This window comes from Centropristis striata, chromosome 8 (assembly GCF_030273125.1).
Source record: "Centropristis striata isolate RG_2023a ecotype Rhode Island chromosome 8, C.striata_1.0, whole genome shotgun sequence".
Lineage (NCBI taxonomy): Eukaryota > Metazoa > Chordata > Actinopteri > Perciformes > Serranidae > Centropristis > Centropristis striata.
This window is the reverse complement of record NC_081524.1, coordinates 22,163,556-22,181,847: the sequence shown is the minus strand read 5'-3', so window position 1 is coordinate 22,181,847 and position 18,292 is coordinate 22,163,556. Positions and strand designations below refer to the sequence as shown.

General features: G+C 39.1%; 3 protein-coding genes across 3 annotated transcripts; 1 reads left to right on the top strand and 2 right to left on the bottom strand.

Annotated features, from left to right (window-relative positions):
• Positions 1–1,344: 1,344 nt before the first annotated feature.
• Positions 1,345–5,137, bottom strand: scnm1 (sodium channel modifier 1). The gene is made up of 8 exons (XM_059340203.1): positions 4,948–5,137; positions 4,696–4,766; positions 4,497–4,585; positions 3,434–3,528; positions 2,412–2,512; positions 2,156–2,304; positions 1,942–2,047; positions 1,345–1,857 (listed from the first exon to the last, which is right to left on the bottom strand). Exons 1-8 carry the CDS (start codon positions 4,996–4,998, stop codon positions 1,746–1,748), a joined length of 774 nt encoding a protein of 257 aa, XP_059196186.1. The 5' UTR covers positions 4,999–5,137; the 3' UTR covers positions 1,345–1,745.
• Positions 5,138–6,376: 1,239 nt separating this feature from the next.
• On the top strand, positions 6,377–10,383 carry lysmd1 (LysM, putative peptidoglycan-binding, domain containing 1). The gene is made up of 3 exons (XM_059339416.1): positions 6,377–7,036; positions 7,449–7,759; positions 8,419–10,383. The coding sequence occupies exons 1-3, from the start codon at positions 6,857–6,859 to the stop codon at positions 8,600–8,602; spliced, it is 675 nt and encodes a 224-aa protein (XP_059195399.1). The 5' UTR covers positions 6,377–6,856; the 3' UTR covers positions 8,603–10,383.
• Positions 10,384–10,478: 95 nt separating this feature from the next.
• tnfaip8l2b (tumor necrosis factor, alpha-induced protein 8-like 2b) lies at positions 10,479–16,799 on the bottom strand. The gene is made up of 3 exons (XM_059339418.1): positions 16,332–16,799; positions 12,055–12,378; positions 10,479–11,580 (listed from the first exon to the last, which is right to left on the bottom strand). The coding sequence occupies exons 2-3, from the start codon at positions 12,370–12,372 to the stop codon at positions 11,338–11,340; spliced, it is 561 nt and encodes a 186-aa protein (XP_059195401.1). The 5' UTR covers positions 12,373–12,378; positions 16,332–16,799; the 3' UTR covers positions 10,479–11,337.
• Positions 16,800–18,292: the final 1,493 nt, after the last annotated feature.

The window sequence follows — 18,292 nt, the reverse complement described above, 5'->3', positions numbered from 1 at the left end:
TGACATTTGGCATCTTAAAATAATTTAAAGTCTGCGTTGCCTCGCCACAATCTATTCCCAGAGTTTCTCCCCTCTTTGATCGTTGCTGCACAGTAAAACAGGTGTATTTTTGGATTGTAATGCTGGGTGCCATACATACACTGACAGACATATTTACAATATTGTTTTTTTCCTTTCCATTCTTGTATGAGATTTGCGTCAGAGGAGTGTTTAAGTGAAATGGAAGACATGAAATTAAAGGTCATCAGATGTTGATAAGTTTATCTTAAAAGCATTTTCCAAGTGTCTACGTGTCACACAGTGCTGCCATGTCAGGGGTGAGAAAGATCTCCATCAAATTAAGTGCCTCCTCATGATGTAGATGCTCTGAGCGCCAAAATAATGAAGCGTGCGTTCGACACATATTAGCAGTGTCATCAGAAATGAACCCATGTTAAGTCCCGCTGCCCCCTTCCACTGACCCTGACGGTGTTATCCAATTTATAGCAACGAGCAGCCTGTGAAGAATGCTAACCGGTGGCTTCACTACCCAGATTAGCACCAATACAGCCTTATCTGCTGCTGATTTACAGTAAAGCTGACTGAGGATTAGTCCTCCTAGAGAGCAGATGGAACTCAATTGAAAGGGGGAAAATAGACAACAAAGGGTGATGAAAATAGTCTCACTCGCTCTGTAGGTCAGAAGAGACATGAAGCTGAAAAATCAAGTGTTTGTCAGCTTTCAGTGCTGCTCTTCTGGTCCCGAGGGGTCCATGAAGAAGACATACGCCTGTCCAAGTCAGTTTGTAACACTGTTTAAAGTCACAACAAGTCGACTGCTGAACTCTGGGAACTCTGCAATACTGATAAAAGACATCGGACAGGACATGAAACACATGAACTCAGACAGACAGATTGTGACAAACCCCCTGGCTAGCAGAACTTATTTGGAAGCGATTGCAAAGGCGACAGGGATCAGTAGTTACCAAACTGTCTGTTGCAAACATCCATTGACCAACTTCCTGATTCATCTCTGACCTACTACTACCAGAGTTTTACTTTGAAATTATTTCTGACATTTTGGGTGCAGCCACTTTTAGTTTTAGCTCCAAATAAAATGGTTTAGATTACCTGAATTAACTATTGACTTGTTGTTTGACAACCCTTTTTTTTTACCAGGTTGGAATACAATGTAGCAATATTTCAAAGTACTTTGGTGTATACAGTGTTATAATTAAAATGAAGTCCCAAACGATTAAACTAAAAAGTAATTATAACGCAGACATTAATGTCTTCCAGACTTTGGGAAACAACTATGAATGGAATTTTTGAGTGGACACAGAAAAAAACACCAATGCAAGAACACTCTTTCAAAAATTGTATTCTCTCTCTTAGTCTTTAAGGTTTCAAATCTCTTGAAGGTCTCCCTGAGTAACAAAAACAGCAACACAAATTTTCAGCAAGTTAAAGTGACAGTCATTTGATCTAAAAAAATAAATGGTTAATTTTCCTTCCTGTTAAGTCTGATTCTGTAAATTGATTCTCCTGGTAAAATAAAAGCATTAAAAGGTGCAGTTGATAATAAATAATGACTGGTGAGTCTCAGGATTACACAGGTGCTGTAGATGTACAGGAAAATCATGGAATCTAAAAAGTCTTTGAAAAAGTCCTTGCATATGGGGCCCTGGCTGTTTCAAACAGCACCGTGTCCTCAGAATGTACCACTGTGGTACAAGTCAATCTGTGTTTCACAGTCCTAAGTCCTCTCAGTGACTTGTAGGTTGGGGGTCAAGTGAAGTCGGCTCCTCCTCGTCTGAATCAAACTCCACATTCTCATCTTTCACCCACTGGCCGCTCCGGTCCTGCAGCCACCCGTCACTAAGAAATAGACAAAGGAAGATGAAATGTACTGAAACCTTGATGCACAACTTCAGCCAGACATACGAAAAAACAGTCCTGCACCTTTTCAGTTTGAGGTAGTGCTCCAGCTCTCTCCTCCTCTGGGCTGTTATCGGCTCTGCCTCCTGCGTCACTGCAGCCTCAGCTTCCTTTATGTCTGGAGGCGACCCTTTATTGGTTACAGAAAACAAAACATGCCCTGAGTTAAAACATTATCAAACAAGGGTTATTCCTCAACAAAATCAGAAAATAAAAGATTTCTTCTGACAGACTTTACCTGCTGTGCAGCCACTAGAACTGCTCTGTGATGAACAGTTTGAAACTTCACTTTTCCGACATGCTTTTTCCTGTTCAGATGACGGTTTACTGGAAGAGCGTTCACTGGGTTCTGAGTCGATGCTCAGCAGTCCTTTTTCAGATTTTGTACTTCAAAATAATGACATTCGTGTTAAAATTGTATTTTTCTTTCATTCCTTTTCTGACACTTTAAATTATTTGTGGGAATTTGTAAATCAAATAGCCATCTCACTCACCTAGTTTTTGTATGGCAGCTGTTATAGGGTACAGTTTTCAATAAAGCGTGATGTGTTAGTTTCCGTGTTTGTGCCAGTAAAGGGGCTGAACAGGAGGGTTCCTGGAAACATAAAAAAAATGCATTTGGAATAGTAAGTGTCAAAGAAGTCACTGAGAGCTAGGGCTGGGCGATATAGACTAAAAGTTATATCCCAACATATTTAGGCTGAATAGCGATATACGATATGTATCCCGATACTTTTATTGCAAAGTGAGTGCAAATGTTCAGTCAAAGCCAAATATGACATGTCACAAGTAGTTTTATTGAAACCGTTTATTTAAATGAATATAAATACTGTATAACAACAGGAGTACAAATTAAAAAAAAAAAAATCAAAGCTGCATAAAATTGCAAAAATAATTTATATTTATATATATATATATATATATATTTTTTTTTTTTTAAAATAGCCTATGAAATAAAATAGGCCAATCTTTTTCCAAAATAAATATATTTATATGAGAAAAGAATAACGAACATTACAAAAGAACTACATATGACAAACCCTAGTAAGGGCAGCATTTATATGCGATATGGTCTAATTCCATATCACATTTAAAACTATATCGATATATCTTTTATATCGACATATCGCCCAGCCCTACTGAGAGCTCAGTCAAAAAACAGTGCGACTATATGCTTCGTCAAGTTGTGTCTTTTCCACTTTAAATTGGTTGCAGAATGTTATCTGTCAGGATCATATGTTAGTCACATGGGCGCCACACAATGCCTTCAACACAAGACAAAAATATGGCTCAACGGTCTCAATCAGTAAAGAAAGACTTAAATTGTTCATATTATTACTCTCCAGTGGTGATTCATTGACCTCCTGCCTGTTAAATGGTTTGACTGACTCCTCTCTGTTTCTACCTTTTCCATACAACTACATGTATCAAGAGATTCTGAAAAGCTTCGTTATTGGAGTCAACTGAACAGCAACTTCACAGTTTCTCATAACTCATAACTGTCACAGTTACCAACCTGCCTTGTGTCTTCAGTCTGGACGTAGTTTTCATGTTGCCGTTTGGTTATTTCATTCTTCAGCCGAGCTTTCTTGCCATAGAATGCTTTCAATCCTGACGTAATACAATATCAGAAGAATATTGTTAATTTTCAGAGCAATTTCTAATTCTAATAATTTCTAGTTGGCTGATATGAAGATATAAATGTGAGCCAATATCTTTGTCAACACAAGATAATTTGAGAAAATTTGCCACACCATTTTACTATTGTACTACAGCTATACCTTCAATATCTCGGACTGTATCATTCCAAGTGTGTGCAATGTTGCATATCAATGAGTTGGATTACTTAATGGTAAATATTATGGATCATTGTAATAAGTGAATTGTCAGGAGTTTGACTTACTTGCTGCATTCACCAAAATATTATGTTCCTGTCTGGTTCTCTTAATTTATTCTGAATAATAATAAAATGACAAACTGTAATAGGAAATTTTATCTGCCCTTCTAGATAAAATATATTCATAAGTAATGCCAAAGTTGAAAATCAGTTATCACAATAATTTACTGGTGTACAATAAATTACACGTGTGGTTTTCTTAAATCATCAAATTAAAAGTCATATGTTGAGATATGGAAAACTTGTATTTCTAATTAATTAATTAATCTGTCGATTATTTAAACGAATAATCGATTAGTTGTTTGGTCAATAAAATGTTGAAAAATATCAATCAGTGTTTCCCAAACCACAAGATGACGTCCTCAAATCTCTTGTTTTGTCATAAAAGGGACAAAGAAACCAAAAATATTCACATTGAAGAAGCTGAAATCAGAGAATTTGGACTTTTGTCCAACCTCAAACCAATTATTCGATTATCAAAATACTTGACGATGAATTTAACAATCGATTATTGTTTGATTAATTGATTAATTGTTGCAGCTCTAGTGTACATTTTGTAAATAACTAGTGTGGAAGCTACACTATACTCTTTGTAAAGGAAGTAAACTACCTCACCACTTTGCCTCCCAAAAACTGGAATAAACTGAAAACTGATAACAGTGACTCTTGGACGGGGTCTCACCTTCCAGATGCCTCTTCCCGTTTCTGTGGACTGTCAGCGTGTCGACCGTATCAAAGACGGGACGGTAAGAGCACACAAGGCAAGTGTATCTAAAAACAGGACGAACAGTTTTAATTTCAACTTAATACCAGTCATAACAGCACCAAAACATCCTCAAGTTACCAGATTTACTTTCCCAAACTCTGAAAGTTAATTTCACCTTCCATTGTTCATGAGAGCTGCTTCATCTTCTGGAATAAAATGAGACAGAAGATCTGCCACACGACGTTTCTGAAACACAAGACGAGATATAGAATAAATGTATTCTTTACTAGTTTAAAAAGATGCGTTTCTAACACTAACTCACAGGTGGCTACAGTTAGCTAAACTAGCTCGAAGGATGCTAACCATAACAACATGCACAACCTCCACTGAAATATCTCCCAGAAAAGCTCAAGAGTTCAAATGTTACCTTCAGGATGTTCAACTGACTCTTGTCATCACCTTCCCTTTTAAAAGACATATTTAGGGTTGATAATCTGGAAACAGATATCAGGAACAGGCTAACATAGCAGACTAGCTACTTCACTACAACAACAAAGCTAACGCAAAGCCTGGTAGCAGTGTTGCGTTCCGGGACAAACAGCGAAATGGGAAATACAAGACTCGTATTTGAAAATACAGTTCAGCTGAGCTTTTAGGTGGTGCATTTTTGAAGAGTTTGGCTATGGCAATAAATTCTCATATTTTTTTCTTAATATTGATAGTATCTTGAGCCATGACTAGGCAAAACCACGTGATATATCTCGCATTTGCTATTCTTTAAAGTTTGAAACAAGCACTCCAAAATATATATTTGAGAAACATGGTGTATGACGCTCAGAAGAAAGTAAAAATGAGCAGAAATATTTAATCACTGAGAAATTGGGGATCAAACCGTGCTGTTCTATCAGGAGAATTTTTTTTAAATTTACAATTAATCATTTTTGCTAAATTTGGACAATACTGCCAATGTGTATTATTATGTTTCATGTCAAAACATGTTTCATGTTGTTCAAGAAACAAAAAGACACATATTATCAGGCATTTAGTACAAAAATCGGAACAACAAAATAATAAAATAAAAATAAGTTATAATTCAGAACATCAGGAGACGGGCAAAGTCCAGACTTGATTTAATGGCATATTTGCTTTTCACCTTTTTTAAGGGATAAGACAAATAATTTAAATTAATTAATAAAACCAGAGAAGGAAGGCTTAGAATTTCTCCACTTTGGACAATGGATATGATATTTACCCAAAAGTATTATTATGTTTATGGGGTCTGAAACAGATAAGTCTAAATGATCCATATAAAAAAAATAATCTAATTCAAATGGCGGCACATTATTACTTTTTAAAGAAATCCAAATTTTTATGTCACACCAAAAACAATTTGTGATAGGGCATAAGAAAAACAGATGTTCCAGAGTTTCATTTTAGTTTAGTTTAGCTTTTTTATTTCGAACATGTGCAAGTAACACAACAAAGTAAACTGGAAAACAAACAAATCCAATGAGAATAATCAAAACAACAATAGCAATAGTCAAAACAAAAGCTATAATGTGAACGCAACATGTCCGAAAAGGAGTAGGATGAAGCATATGCTTATTTAAACCTACCCCTTCTCCACTACTCAATTAACAATGTTATTCCCTAAACATACATATTTACATAATACATATTTACAAAACAATTGAAAATAACTAGATTAAAAAACAAATACATAAACCATTTATCATTTAATTTTCTATTTACTATTACAAAAAGGAACATTGATCCACCTCAAAAATCCTTTTTTCGATAAGTTCTGCCACAGGATACATTTTATTTATAATTTTGAAGTGTGTTTCTTGATTAATAAAGATCTATCTTATCTGATCTTATAAGGCTTCAATGAGTTTCCGTTTTTCCGACCGTTGTAAATGCAGCGCATGTGATGACTCATGGGACCAGTCAGTGAACACACACAGCAGCCATGGCAACATACGCCAGCAGACAGCTGTAGGCAGGAGCCATGACAACAACTTCTCAGGTGTTGGTTTGACAGGTATGGTGACTAAAACGTGTTTAAAGTTAGTTGTCCTAAGTTGTGGCATAGCTTCGACAGGTCACGTTAGCAAGAAGCATTCATAGTTTGATACTAGGGGAAAAAGAACAAGCGTCAACGTTAATCAGCTTGGTAAGTTGACAACTTAGCTAACAGGCTAACTTAGCTGCTAGTTTGGTTACTTCAGCGCAAATAAACTGTATTCTCATGATGTTAACAACATGAAAGTCGGCTGGTAACCGCAGTTTACCACCGTTTGCTCGGTTGCCAACACGCCAAGTGGTTCTCCAACATGTCCGGGGAGCGAGCGCCTCTGCCAGCCGGGGGAAACGGCCTCCTTCTCGGGAGCAGGACCAGGTCTTACGGTAGTCTGGTCCGGTCTCCGCTCTCTCCGGTTCGACAGAGACGAATTGAGCACAAAATTCAGCCAGGAGAAACACTGCAAGGCCTGGCCCTGAAGTATGGAGTATCTGTAAGTATCAATGTCTCTTGAAACTATTTGTCGATTGTATTCACTTATTGTTCTTTCAGAAATTCATTTAAAGCCGATATTGTGCTATAATATTGTGATATCAAGCCTTGTCATGGATTATCCTTTTTTGACACATTTGGATGTACAAAGTACACATATTGAATGTTTAGTTGTAACTGCTAGTCCACTTGTATGAACGTTTTTCTTATTGTTTTCCTATGTGTTATTGTGGGACAGTATGAAGTTGATAATTAACATGCTTAACCCCAAAAAACAAAACAAACTGCAAGCAGCACAGGACTTTAATTAAACTGAGTGCTGTCTTACTCGTGATTTATATAATAAAGTCATACTAGCTTTAGTGAAACAAGACACGTTTACAAAAGCTTGATGGGATAATCCTCTCTTACAGATGGAGCAAATCAAAAGAGCAAACAGGCTCTACACCAACGACTCTATATTCCTGAAGAAGTCCTTGTCGATCCCTGTGCTGTCAGACTTGGACCACTGTAGTAACAGGGAGGATTTGGCTGAAGGGGACGGTGAAGAAGACAGTTCTGCTGCTCAAAATGGGCGCAGAGGAAGATCCCCCGAGAGGAATCAAAATGATGGCAAAGAAAGGGCATCAGACCTTACTCCAGTAGATTTTTTGAAACGGTTGGATGGCTTGATAAATCAGTCCAAGCAGGCTGCTGTCAAAGGATGCCAGGATGCAGAGAAAAGGTGACTGTGTTGCTCTTAGTGCTTGCTTGTTTACACTGGCTGTTTAGACACAGTCATGCTTTATGTGTGACAGGGTCAAGTCTGGCCCTATCTATTTTTATGATCTTCCTATTTGATTTGGCATTCCAATACATACTGTGACACCATTTGTTTAGTTTATGTCACTCCCACTTATCACACACACTTTTTACTGTTCATGATCCAAGTCAAATACTTCGAACAGGAAAAACTTTGCACATCATAGACAGGTGTGTAGGAGAGGGATGAGTAGACTCATGCATACTGGCTAAAGTTGCAAGACATATATATTTTTCGCAACGTTTTAGATGCCTTCAGGCAAATGGTGAAGTTCTAGCACCCACATATGTTGCAATAAATGTATATCTTGCAAGTTTAGGCAGTGTGCAGGCGTCTTCTTTGAATCCAAGTCAATTACTTAACACAACTCTTCCATTGTTATGAAACACCACTTGCTTTGTTACCAAATGCTGCAAAAAAAATACAATTTTCAATGCATATTATTGTATTTTATAAGACATCTGTTTGAGATTTTACAGTGCTCTATTAAAATATCATAGACAGTCGCCAAAGATGAATGCAGTGTGAGTCATATCCGTCTTCATACTCACTGTATCTTCTCATCTGTTTGTTCTTCACAGGGTTGCCGCCCTGGAAGCAGCCTGTACCGGCAGGACTTCAGACTGGCCGCCGCTCACAAGGTCGCAGAGTGTCAGTTTCTCTTCAAGAATGCAGCAGCAGGCATCACATGTGGCAGTACCCTTAACTATCACCAAACTCACCATGAAACTGAGAGACAGGGAAGATGAGATCTTCCAGCTGTGACATGTTCCTGTTTTGTCACTCTGACCATTAAAGAAACTTTTCCAGGGAGCCACATTGGAGGTTTTTGGCCTCTATGATAATAGAGGATTGCAGATAATGGAATAGATATCCAGTTACCCTCTTCCTGTATGGACTTGAAGCTTAAAAAACTGCCATTTAACACGGACATTTTAATGCAGTGTTAACCAAATAAACATACAGTCATGGAAAAAAAATATTAGACCCTATTAGACAACCCTTGTTCTCTCCAAATTCTTGTTTATTTGAATGGCTGGTACAACTAAAGGTACATTTGTTTGGACACTTATAATGATTACATCAAAACTAACTCATAAAAGGTGATATCTAGCCATTTTCCGTAGTTTTCTTGATAATAACCAAAATCATTATCAAGAAAACCATGGAAAATGTCTAGATATCAGCTCTTAAATTCAACTCTTATGACCTATTTTTGTTATCATTATATTTGTCCAAATAAATGCACCTTTAGTTGTACCAGTCATTTAATGCACAAGAAAGCAAGAAGAAAACAAGGGGGGTCTAATCAATTTTTCCATGACTGTACGCCACTGCTAATTGAGCGCCGCTGCTAAAATGTCACATGCCCATTATTGTGCTTTGCTCTTGTGTCTTAGAGAGTGCAGGCAGTAAGACTTAAAGACACGGGGGAAGTGTGCTGCACACAGAGTGGAGCAGAGGAGAAACAGGTGTCAGTACCAGTTAAGAATAGACGCTGTATGATATCGTGTTCAGTCGTGCTGTTTTGCCCTCTGTTTCTCCAGGTAAATTAGCTGGAAGTAAAATAATGAAGCACTGTGCCAGACTTTTAAAAAAATGATTCTTTTAAATGCTCTGTTGCTTGTCAGCAACCATTAACATGGGAACTGAGGAAGCTTTTTGTCATTGTTTGCTCTGATTCATTCGGCATACACTTATGCGGTTAACACACCAGTCATAATTAGTTCCAAAGAAGAGTCAACTATTGGCATTTGCTACTGGTGATCTTCAAACCTGTTTTGGAAGATGGGAATGATCGGATGAACAGGCGAACCAGCCTTAAAAGTGACTTCTTTTCTTTTGTGCTGAAGCGTGGTTTATGCGGTGTTAGGCTAGCTGATAAGTATTTGCAAAAGTACTGATTAACATTTTTACAGAAACTTTAAAATGTTGAATTTGAGAACAGACTTTGGTGTTGTGGTAGTGAGTGATTAATCAGGTTAGAACCTATAGGGGAAACACTGTAATGGGATGTTAAAACATCTTTTAACATTTGTAATGAATATTGCACTTTGTGTAGCTTTCTTATTTATTTGTTGAGACCTACTGTAGACCATGAAAAGATTATGGCCCATAGCTGTGATGGGCTTTTTTTTTCACAAGCGGGAAACAAGTGTGAAATTTAAAAAATGAAAATCCAGTCACAAGTTGGTTCAGTCATATGACTGTTCATATGATGATCTGAACAAGTGATCTGTGTGGAGTGCTACCTCACAGCCTGAGAATGTAAAGTTGGCCAAGTTATCTAACTAAAGCCTTTAGGCATCATAAGTATACATGAATCATGTTCACTGTACATGCAAGAGCACAGAGTTGCTTATAAAATGATTGGTTTGTTTCTGCTGAAGAATTGTAGCCAAAGTAAAAAAACAACAACATATTTTTAGAATACATTTTGACAACAATGTTTTTATTTCTTATGAACATATATTTTTTAAAAATTTCATTTAACTTTTGTATAGTTCGTTGCAGAATAAAAAAAAAAAGATGTTTATGTTCAGAAATTGTTGTCTCTCACTGCTTGTTAAAGACCGCTTTCTGTAACTTGCTACTTTAACTTACTTTTCTTCACATTGTTGCTCACACAAAGAAGAAAATATTTTAGCAGTTTAAATGACAATATTTGACTTTTATACAAGATGGAGTGTCCAGTTGGGGCTTGATTTTTTTTTTTTTAATTTACCCCCCTGCATGTTAATTTTCAATGCCTTTTGTGATGTTAAACCAAAAAACAACCGTCCTAATGCAGTCAATGGCTGTGTTCAGAAAAACAGGAATTATAGGATTAACATTCAAGCAGTGCAGTCAACACCATTTAAGAGTCAGTGTTTCTGTTAATGCTTCTAAACATGTTTTGAAGCTTAGACTGCAAAGTATTGGTGTAAGTAATTGTCCACTGTGGGGTGTTTTTCTTTATTATTAGCTGCTGCATTGACGCTTCACTAAATAGAGTACATGGAGTTGCTGAAGCATCGTATTGACCACCAGATGGCAGTGCTGCATTACAGTGGCATTGTTCCCTGTTCTTTTTATGCAACCTTTCCAGCTGTTTTAACTCCTCCTCTCCAGATTACATGACATCAGTAGTTCTGAAACATTTCAAGGTCTCAAATATTTAACATTATGACGTAATAATATGATGAAACAGCTGATATAGTATAAACCAGTTCATATTCAAGTTTGGTTTCTGTGAACTCGTGTCGGAGTAGACAAGCATATATCACAATTGTACGATATATATCAACTCTAAACACACCACTTGGAAGTGTCAACCAACTTTATTTTTATCCCACATGTTCTTTGAGAGCGATGGGGCAGCATTGTTCTCAAATCGCTTCTCTTAGCGCTGCCAGTCCTCAACAGCAGTAAGACCAATTTTGTCCAACAGTTCTGAGTCTCAGGTGAGTCCGCCTGTTGATCTCCCAGTTTCTGTCCGACATTTTTTTATTGTTTCTATGTCATATTGTCCCGTCCTCCACAAGTTTGTTGAGTCCTTTGCAGATCTTGGTGAGGTTGGGTCTGAAGGGGCCGCTGGGCTCGTACAGTTTGGTCAGGAGCTCTGGGTCAGAGTAATGGTTGAAGACGTGCTTGATGCGACCGTGGGATTTAGGGGTAAGATGGGTGTTGACTAGCTTCAGCAGCAGATCCCTGCAGGCGGCCAGAAGTTCCTCCATCACTCCTTTATCAAAGGTAAAGTCCACCTGCGGCAGCCAGGGGAAAGAATGTCAGTAATAGCTTACAAAATATATAATTCAATGGATGGATGGATATATTAGTAGTAAACTTGTAAATTCTGAATTATTCAAGTCTTTTCTCAGGATATCTACACATTCTTAAATGGAAATTACATCAAACATACACCTTAATTCAAACTTTTGGAAACAATCATAATTAAAGTCACTGAGTTCGTGATTGCAATTTAATAACACCAAGAAACTCTTTATAACTCTTGAATACAGAAAATAATAATTGTAACTGTTTTGAGCCCATTGCATCTAATGAACTTGGACATTTTCTCCCTGAAAAATTAGTTTTGTGGTGTCCGTATCCTTGTATTATTTATTTACTAATTAATTGATTTATCTGTGTCAGGGAAGAGTCCTTCAGATTACTGAGAAACAAGTTTTAGTTTTCATATATCCTTTAAATTAAACGGTAAACACTTGGAAACGTACCTCGTAGAAGCTAATAGCCGTCATGGCCCCCTGGTGCAGCTTCTTCTTAAACTCTGTCGCCACCCCCAGCTCCTCTGTGGAGAAACGGTTGTTCCTGAACAGAACCCCGATCTTCACAGCGATCTTGACCAGGTCTTTGATCACCTTCTGGGCCTCATGTTTATTCCCAGAGTACTCTTTGGAGACGCGGTACAGTTCGTCCAAGATCTCGCTGGTGGTGTCGTCGATGAACATTTGGACAGAGCTTTTGCTGGCCATGGAGCTGAGGATCTTCTTCTGCGCCTTCATGACGATGTCCTTTGAACTGAAGGCTTCCATGGCTACCTGAATTATCAGGGAGAAGGAAACACAACAAACCCAGAGACGAGAGAGTTTAGTGATTAAAACTGCTTTTGCACATGTGAGGACTAATAAATTAGGATTGAAATAACAAACTGCACATGAAACTCCCAATCAAAGACAAAGACAAAAGCAGATATTTGCAAGTCTCTGATTGCATTATGAGCTAGCTGATTTGTATGAAATCAGAATTTGGATTTGTGTCTTGTATGTGAGGTGTGCCCGCTCCACCAAAAATAACAAAGATATTAATAAAAAGCCTGAGAAAAAAAAGAGGAAGAGCAACATTTTCACATCTGTTTGCTGTGTGGTAATTTCAGTCTTTTACTGACAGACCAAAAGCAGCTCTAGTGAAGTAGTTGGAGGTTAAGTGCCATGTTCAAGAGCCAACCATTTGTTGTGATGGAGGCTGGGGAGTGCAACATATGTTTGCCTCTCTTATGTATATTTTCCCAGATGATCTGAGGATTTGTTTTGCCTATTCAACCTTTAAATTGGCACCTAAACAGACGACTCTTGACAGACATTGAAGTTCATCTTAGTGACACAATTATTAAGAATTCAACCCATTCAGCATTGTGTCAAATCTAAAACACTGCCTTTACATGTTAGTTCCAGTTTGTGTTTGTTTTTGTATCTGACATGCACATATGATGTCAAAAGGGAAAAGTACCATGGAATAGATTCCGCGGGGGCTTTTAATTTCTCCTCTGAGACTTTAACAACCACACCTAGCATCCATCACAGAGAACCCCCCGGGAGGTCATCAGCATGCATACTGCACGCTATGACACAACTACAAAATCCACTGTTTATCTTTGACTGTCAACACAGTTTGAATTAATTCCTTTTTAATTACGTTTAATTTTTCCCCTAATCCCTAACATGAAAGCTGGCAGGTTTGGAGTGCATCGCTCACAGAGGAAAACTACAATTATGTTTTATTTAGTTGATGTTTTTATTAGAGAAAGACTGAGCGAGCCAAATAAGGTTAAATCCACATCCATTATCACAACAAATATTGAAAGGATCAGAGTAACAATGACTCTTACAATATATGCAGCAAATGTGTCCTTGTAGAATACATTATGCTTAATCTCAGAGAATCAACATAGAGTATCTGTTACATGCATCAGTGCCACCCAGGCCGCTTTATATAGTCTCCTACTTCCTGTGTCATGTGGTCGTACATTTACACCTTTATAGGCACAGTGTTCAACATCTTTCAGTGTCATTTTCAGCACTAAATTGCACATCTGGCCTGTGTAGACAAGTATCTGAGAAGCAGGAAAACTGCATAGCTGAGGCAGGTCCATGCCTGCTTTTACCAGATTACATCAGTGGTGCAACATGTACAGAAAGTGAGCACCCAAAAACCCAACAACTACCATAATTACTGGCCTGGGGTCTGTCTTTGGGTGAAACAACAACGACTCTATTATTGAAACACCCTGTGCATTAGCAGCAGCATATTGTCTGTAAGCTGCCAGTTAAATGACTGCCTTAATGTGTTTCTGTCATGCCTGTTTATGCTAATAAGACAGTGTTATTTAAATGATGATGTTCTCATTGTCCGGCTGCAGTGATGCACAGTCAGCACTGTGAGCAAATGACTCCACGGCTCACTAATAAACGAAAAAAGTGATCCAGACGCATTAACGATCATATCATGCAAATGCGCCGCTCTCGCTGTGACTCTCCTTGTCCCTGGCGTGCACCCCAACCCCAGCAACAACATTCATAATAAGCAAACAGTCACTTTTATAGGATATCTCACTATGTTCCATTTTACATGCACCACCATTCATTTTGAACAAGTGTCACATTTCTAATAGCTCGCTTTGTTACAAAAGCTTCGGGTTCCCTGTAGGGAATTAAAGAACATTCATTAGATTAATTTCCCTTAACGGTGATAATGGAAGTGGAGCAGCGTGATAGCTATTTCAGATTCATGCTTCAATCTCATTTATTTGCTAAAAAGACTACAGGGATTTGAGGGACATGCACACAGTGTGTAGTCATCAGCTCATTTTGCACATAGTGAAATGTAACTCCTCAGCTGGAGACTGCTTGGCTTTCTGTGCGTCTACATTGTTTGTTTTATGCAGATCTATCGGAAGGTTGAGGCCGTTTGAAGAGAGCCTCGAAACATTTCTGTGTTACGGCAGCACATTGCCATGAAACCACTTTTCTGTAATGGACGTCGTTCAGTCGATCACATCAAGGACGCTTTCAGTGTTGAGCATCACTTTTCTGGTACAGATGGACTGAAGAGGGCTTTTAAGCGTTGGTTTGTTGTTGACATCCACCAGGGAGTGACTGCATTACATGTTCAAGTGTTTGTTTCCCCCTCAAATGCCTGCTGGATTTGACAAGCTCATGTATACTGTGTGAGATCTCATGCTGTCAGAGGAGCTAAATGAAAAATAACAGAGCAGAGGTGGAGCGGTTGAGATGGTCGTACTTGGTGTCGGAGTTACTGTAACAGTCAGGGATGGGGGGGCACGTTGGGTTAATGGACAGCCGGAGAGAGAGTGCTGATTGGTGGAGTCCTCCAGGCAGGCTGGAGAGGTAAATATTTAGCATTCCTCAGATGACTCCAGCATTGAGCCCCAGTGTTTGTCTACATGTATGAACTTGTTCATGTGGATGTGCATTTTTTGAGTAAAAGTGGTTTCCGGTTGTTTTTGCACTCAGGTGTTTTTGCAGCTAAAAAAACATGTTTTTGACTGTGCTTGTGCCCTTTCCAATGAGTGTGTAAGTACAGAGATAAATCCTCCCACAGGGCTTATAGGGCGATTCATGAAGCCCCCTTTGACTCAGCCCATCAAAAATGTGCCTCACACTGTTCTAAGAGTGCAGCAGGGCCTCGTTACTACGAGCTCGACAGATAGACATCCTCACTGACTTTCATCACCAGGCCTCAGGTTGAGTACACTGAGTTGAAGCTGGTAAGAGGAGGGGGTTAGGTCTCTTTTAGCTGCCCGCAGCCTTTGATCAGACCGAACAATGAGAATGTTCCAGAAAAAAAAAACAGAGAAAAGCCATACCACTCAATCAGACGAAAACAAGGAGGCTTTTGTTGAAAGGTCATCACAGAGCTACAAGGTTGGCTATATTGAATTGGTAGAAACTTTTATTTTCTCCTGGTAATGGAGCAAAGAGGATTTCACAATATCAGTACAGGATTTCTGTGCACGATGAGCATGAAATGCCACTTCCGCTTTGTGTTTTGAACTTGGGGCAACAGTAGGTTCATATGTGTAGATTTAGTTCTCAACTTTAACTCTCTTAATCTCTTCCCTCAGTGGCATTTTGTACCCATGTACCTTCAGTCACAGCCAAGAAAGCATTTTGAAATCCTCAAAACACACATATTGCAGTTTCTTTTTCAACATTGCACAATTCCCCTGAATAGACATTGCTCAACGCAGCCACCCATCTCTGATGCCTCAAAAGGGAAGCGAAACAGACAGCAGTTGGCTCTACAGCGTAAAGCCATCCGCTGAGGCCCACGGCTCGTATCTGCACTGCAGTGAGAGTGACATCGCGCCATTTTTCTGTCTAATCTTTGACTTTAGCATGCTTCAAATCAAAGTAGGCCAGTGAAGAAGGGAAAGTCCACTGCCTCGAGATTTGAGTTGAGCAACTCCCCAGCTTGTGCAAACAAATGTGTGAGCTCTGCATCTGTGCATGCCGCTGTACTTGTTCCAGCATGACTGCGAGTGTACGTGCATATCTCCCAACTCACGCTCAAGATGGGGAAGTGGAGAGAAGTCACACAGTTGTTCCAATCATCCCCTCGATTCTGTCTGTCTCTTCTGGGTGTCGGCAATGAATATTTTTAATGTTTCCAAGAACAAAAAAAGGGGAACATAACACTAATCTGGGCCCAGAGGATTTATTTTGTCACATTAACATGGCAGAAGTTCTCTTACCTGTGTGTGTAGAGTCCCCCTCCCTCCTGGTCTGTGTCAGATATCTCTCTCTCCCTCTGCTCTGTGTCTCAGGTTGACAGCACAGGCCGGCTGATTTAATGAGATCCCTTCATCTTCACCACGAGCTGAACCAAAACCTGAAAAAAACAGCACTCCTGCAGCGCTTCTGTCACTGCTGCCACCCTGTCTTAAGATAATGTTGAGTTGTACTTCCTTGAGGAACTAAATTGCTATGACACACCCCTCTGTGTGTGTGTGTCTCTCTCTTCCTCTCTCTCTCTTGCTCTCTCTCTCTCTAGCCTGTCTTGTTTCCCTCTGAAATTCAAATTCAAACTCTTCAAAACCACTGTATTTCTCCCTTGCCCTCGCTCATCTCACCTTAGCACTCTCTGTGATTCTGTGTGTCTCTCTGCCTGCTCTTCTCTATATTGCTGACGTTGTGCCTCTGCTTGTTCTGACAAGTGAAAACCCCAGAAAGAATTTAGCAATAATCCAGGGATGCAGCCAGTTGAAAGGGGAGTGGCTTAACCCCTTTTTTTGTGTTCACCTTCGCTGGAATGCAGCTCCTGTCAGTGCGACTGAGCACCGCGTCCCTCCCCATGTGTCTCCTATTCAAGGTAGAATCAAAACAATGAGTTGCCAGGAGTGTGTCTCAGTCTGACACATACATGCACACAGTCACAGCTCGCTGACTGCACTCAAACTAAACACTTTTTACCAACCTGACGTACTTTTAATATAAAGTTTATGGACAGAACACAGTGCCAACATGATGCAATATACTAATGCTTTATATAATATGTCTAATATATCTGCACCTTATATCTGCTGATAACTCTATATTTAGTTGTCGCCTCTGCTGCTTTAATTACAAAGCAGCTGTCACTTGTGCTGAATAACATTTTTGTTCTAAGATCTTTTTTTATTTCTACTTAGCTGTTTTCAAGCACTTTGGTTTGTTAACTTTGTTCCTGAAGCTAATATATTTAAATTTACATCAGTGTAATGCCAAAATGACATATTTAAAGGTTATCTTTATCTGCAGTTAGTTCAGCTTCTTTTCATTTAAACTACTAAATTTAAATGACACTAGTGTATTAGTTTGTGAACTTATGCATTTTGAAGTTGAAATGACAAATTAACCAAAACCTGAACTAACCTAAGATAAAACCAGCCTCTAAATCTGGCACATTGGCATAATAATGATGTAAACAAGTGCACTTTGTCCCTGATAAATGAAAAATACACTCCATAAAGTAATCTCCCTTACATTGTAGTAACAACATAGGCTAATAAAACCTGAAGGCCAATACCACTTATGAATGAGGCTTTGTTTGAGCTTGCCATAAAACGTATCAACCCCTTTTAAAGTCTTATTTGAGTGACATACAGATGAGGGTAGTATAATCAAGCGTAACCAATATTGAGCTGGTATTGTTAACAGAAGAGCCAACATGTCTGCAGGTCTCAAGTCATGAATTCAACGATTCATTTCAAATCTGCAAGTGTCCCCTGATCCTGCCGCTGTGTGTTTATCTGTAGCTTTTATCTGAATGGCAACCAGCTGTGTAGAGAGGCTGCTGGCCGAAAGCTCAGCCCATTCACAAAAGACCCCATCCAATAAACTCTCTCAAATGTTAATTGTTGTCAGATGTCGGGGTTAAAGGTCACACTGAGCCCCAGCTGGACTAAGAGGGAGTGCCTGGACAGGATACCAGCCCACCAGTGTGCAGCGTGTACACACCTGCCTCTTTGTTTTTGCTTCCCACTCAGACTTCTGCAAGACATTAACTCGAGTAAAGTCACGACAAACTTTTTGCAACTGCAGAATGAGGTCTGTCACCGTGGCAACAGACAGGAAGTAGTGCTTAAGCGGTTTCCTGATGGCTTCCCCTTTATCGTGTAATGACATCTCACAAGGAAACATCAGCAGCGAGCGCTCAGCTGAAGATCTGTGTGAG

Excerpts from the sequence above, each read along its gene's own strand:
- lysmd1 (XM_059339416.1), top strand. The coding sequence starts at position 6,857 with ATGTCCGGGGAGCGAGCGCCTCTGCCAGCCGGGGGAAACGGCCTCCTT. Across the intron at positions 7,037-7,448 it reads CCCTGAAGTATGGAGTATCT|ATGGAGCAAATCAAAAGAGC; the intron begins GTAAGTATCAAT and ends CCTCTCTTACAG. Across the intron at positions 7,760-8,418 it reads TGCCAGGATGCAGAGAAAAG|GGTTGCCGCCCTGGAAGCAG; the intron begins GTGACTGTGTTG and ends TGTTCTTCACAG.
- scnm1 (XM_059340203.1), bottom strand. The coding sequence starts at position 4,998 with ATGTCTTTTAAAAGGGAAGGTGATGACAAGAGTCAGTTGAACATCCTG. Across the intron at positions 2,048-2,155 it reads TTCTAGTGGCTGCACAGCAG|GGTCGCCTCCAGACATAAAG; the intron begins GTAAAGTCTGTC and ends TAACCAATAAAG. Across the intron at positions 1,858-1,941 it reads CACTACCTCAAACTGAAAAG|TGACGGGTGGCTGCAGGACC; the intron begins GTGCAGGACTGT and ends TCTATTTCTTAG.
- tnfaip8l2b (XM_059339418.1), bottom strand. The coding sequence starts at position 12,372 with ATGGAAGCCTTCAGTTCAAAGGACATCGTCATGAAGGCGCAGAAGAAG. Across the intron at positions 11,581-12,054 it reads CGGCTATTAGCTTCTACGAG|GTGGACTTTACCTTTGATAA; the intron begins GTACGTTTCCAA and ends TGGCTGCCGCAG.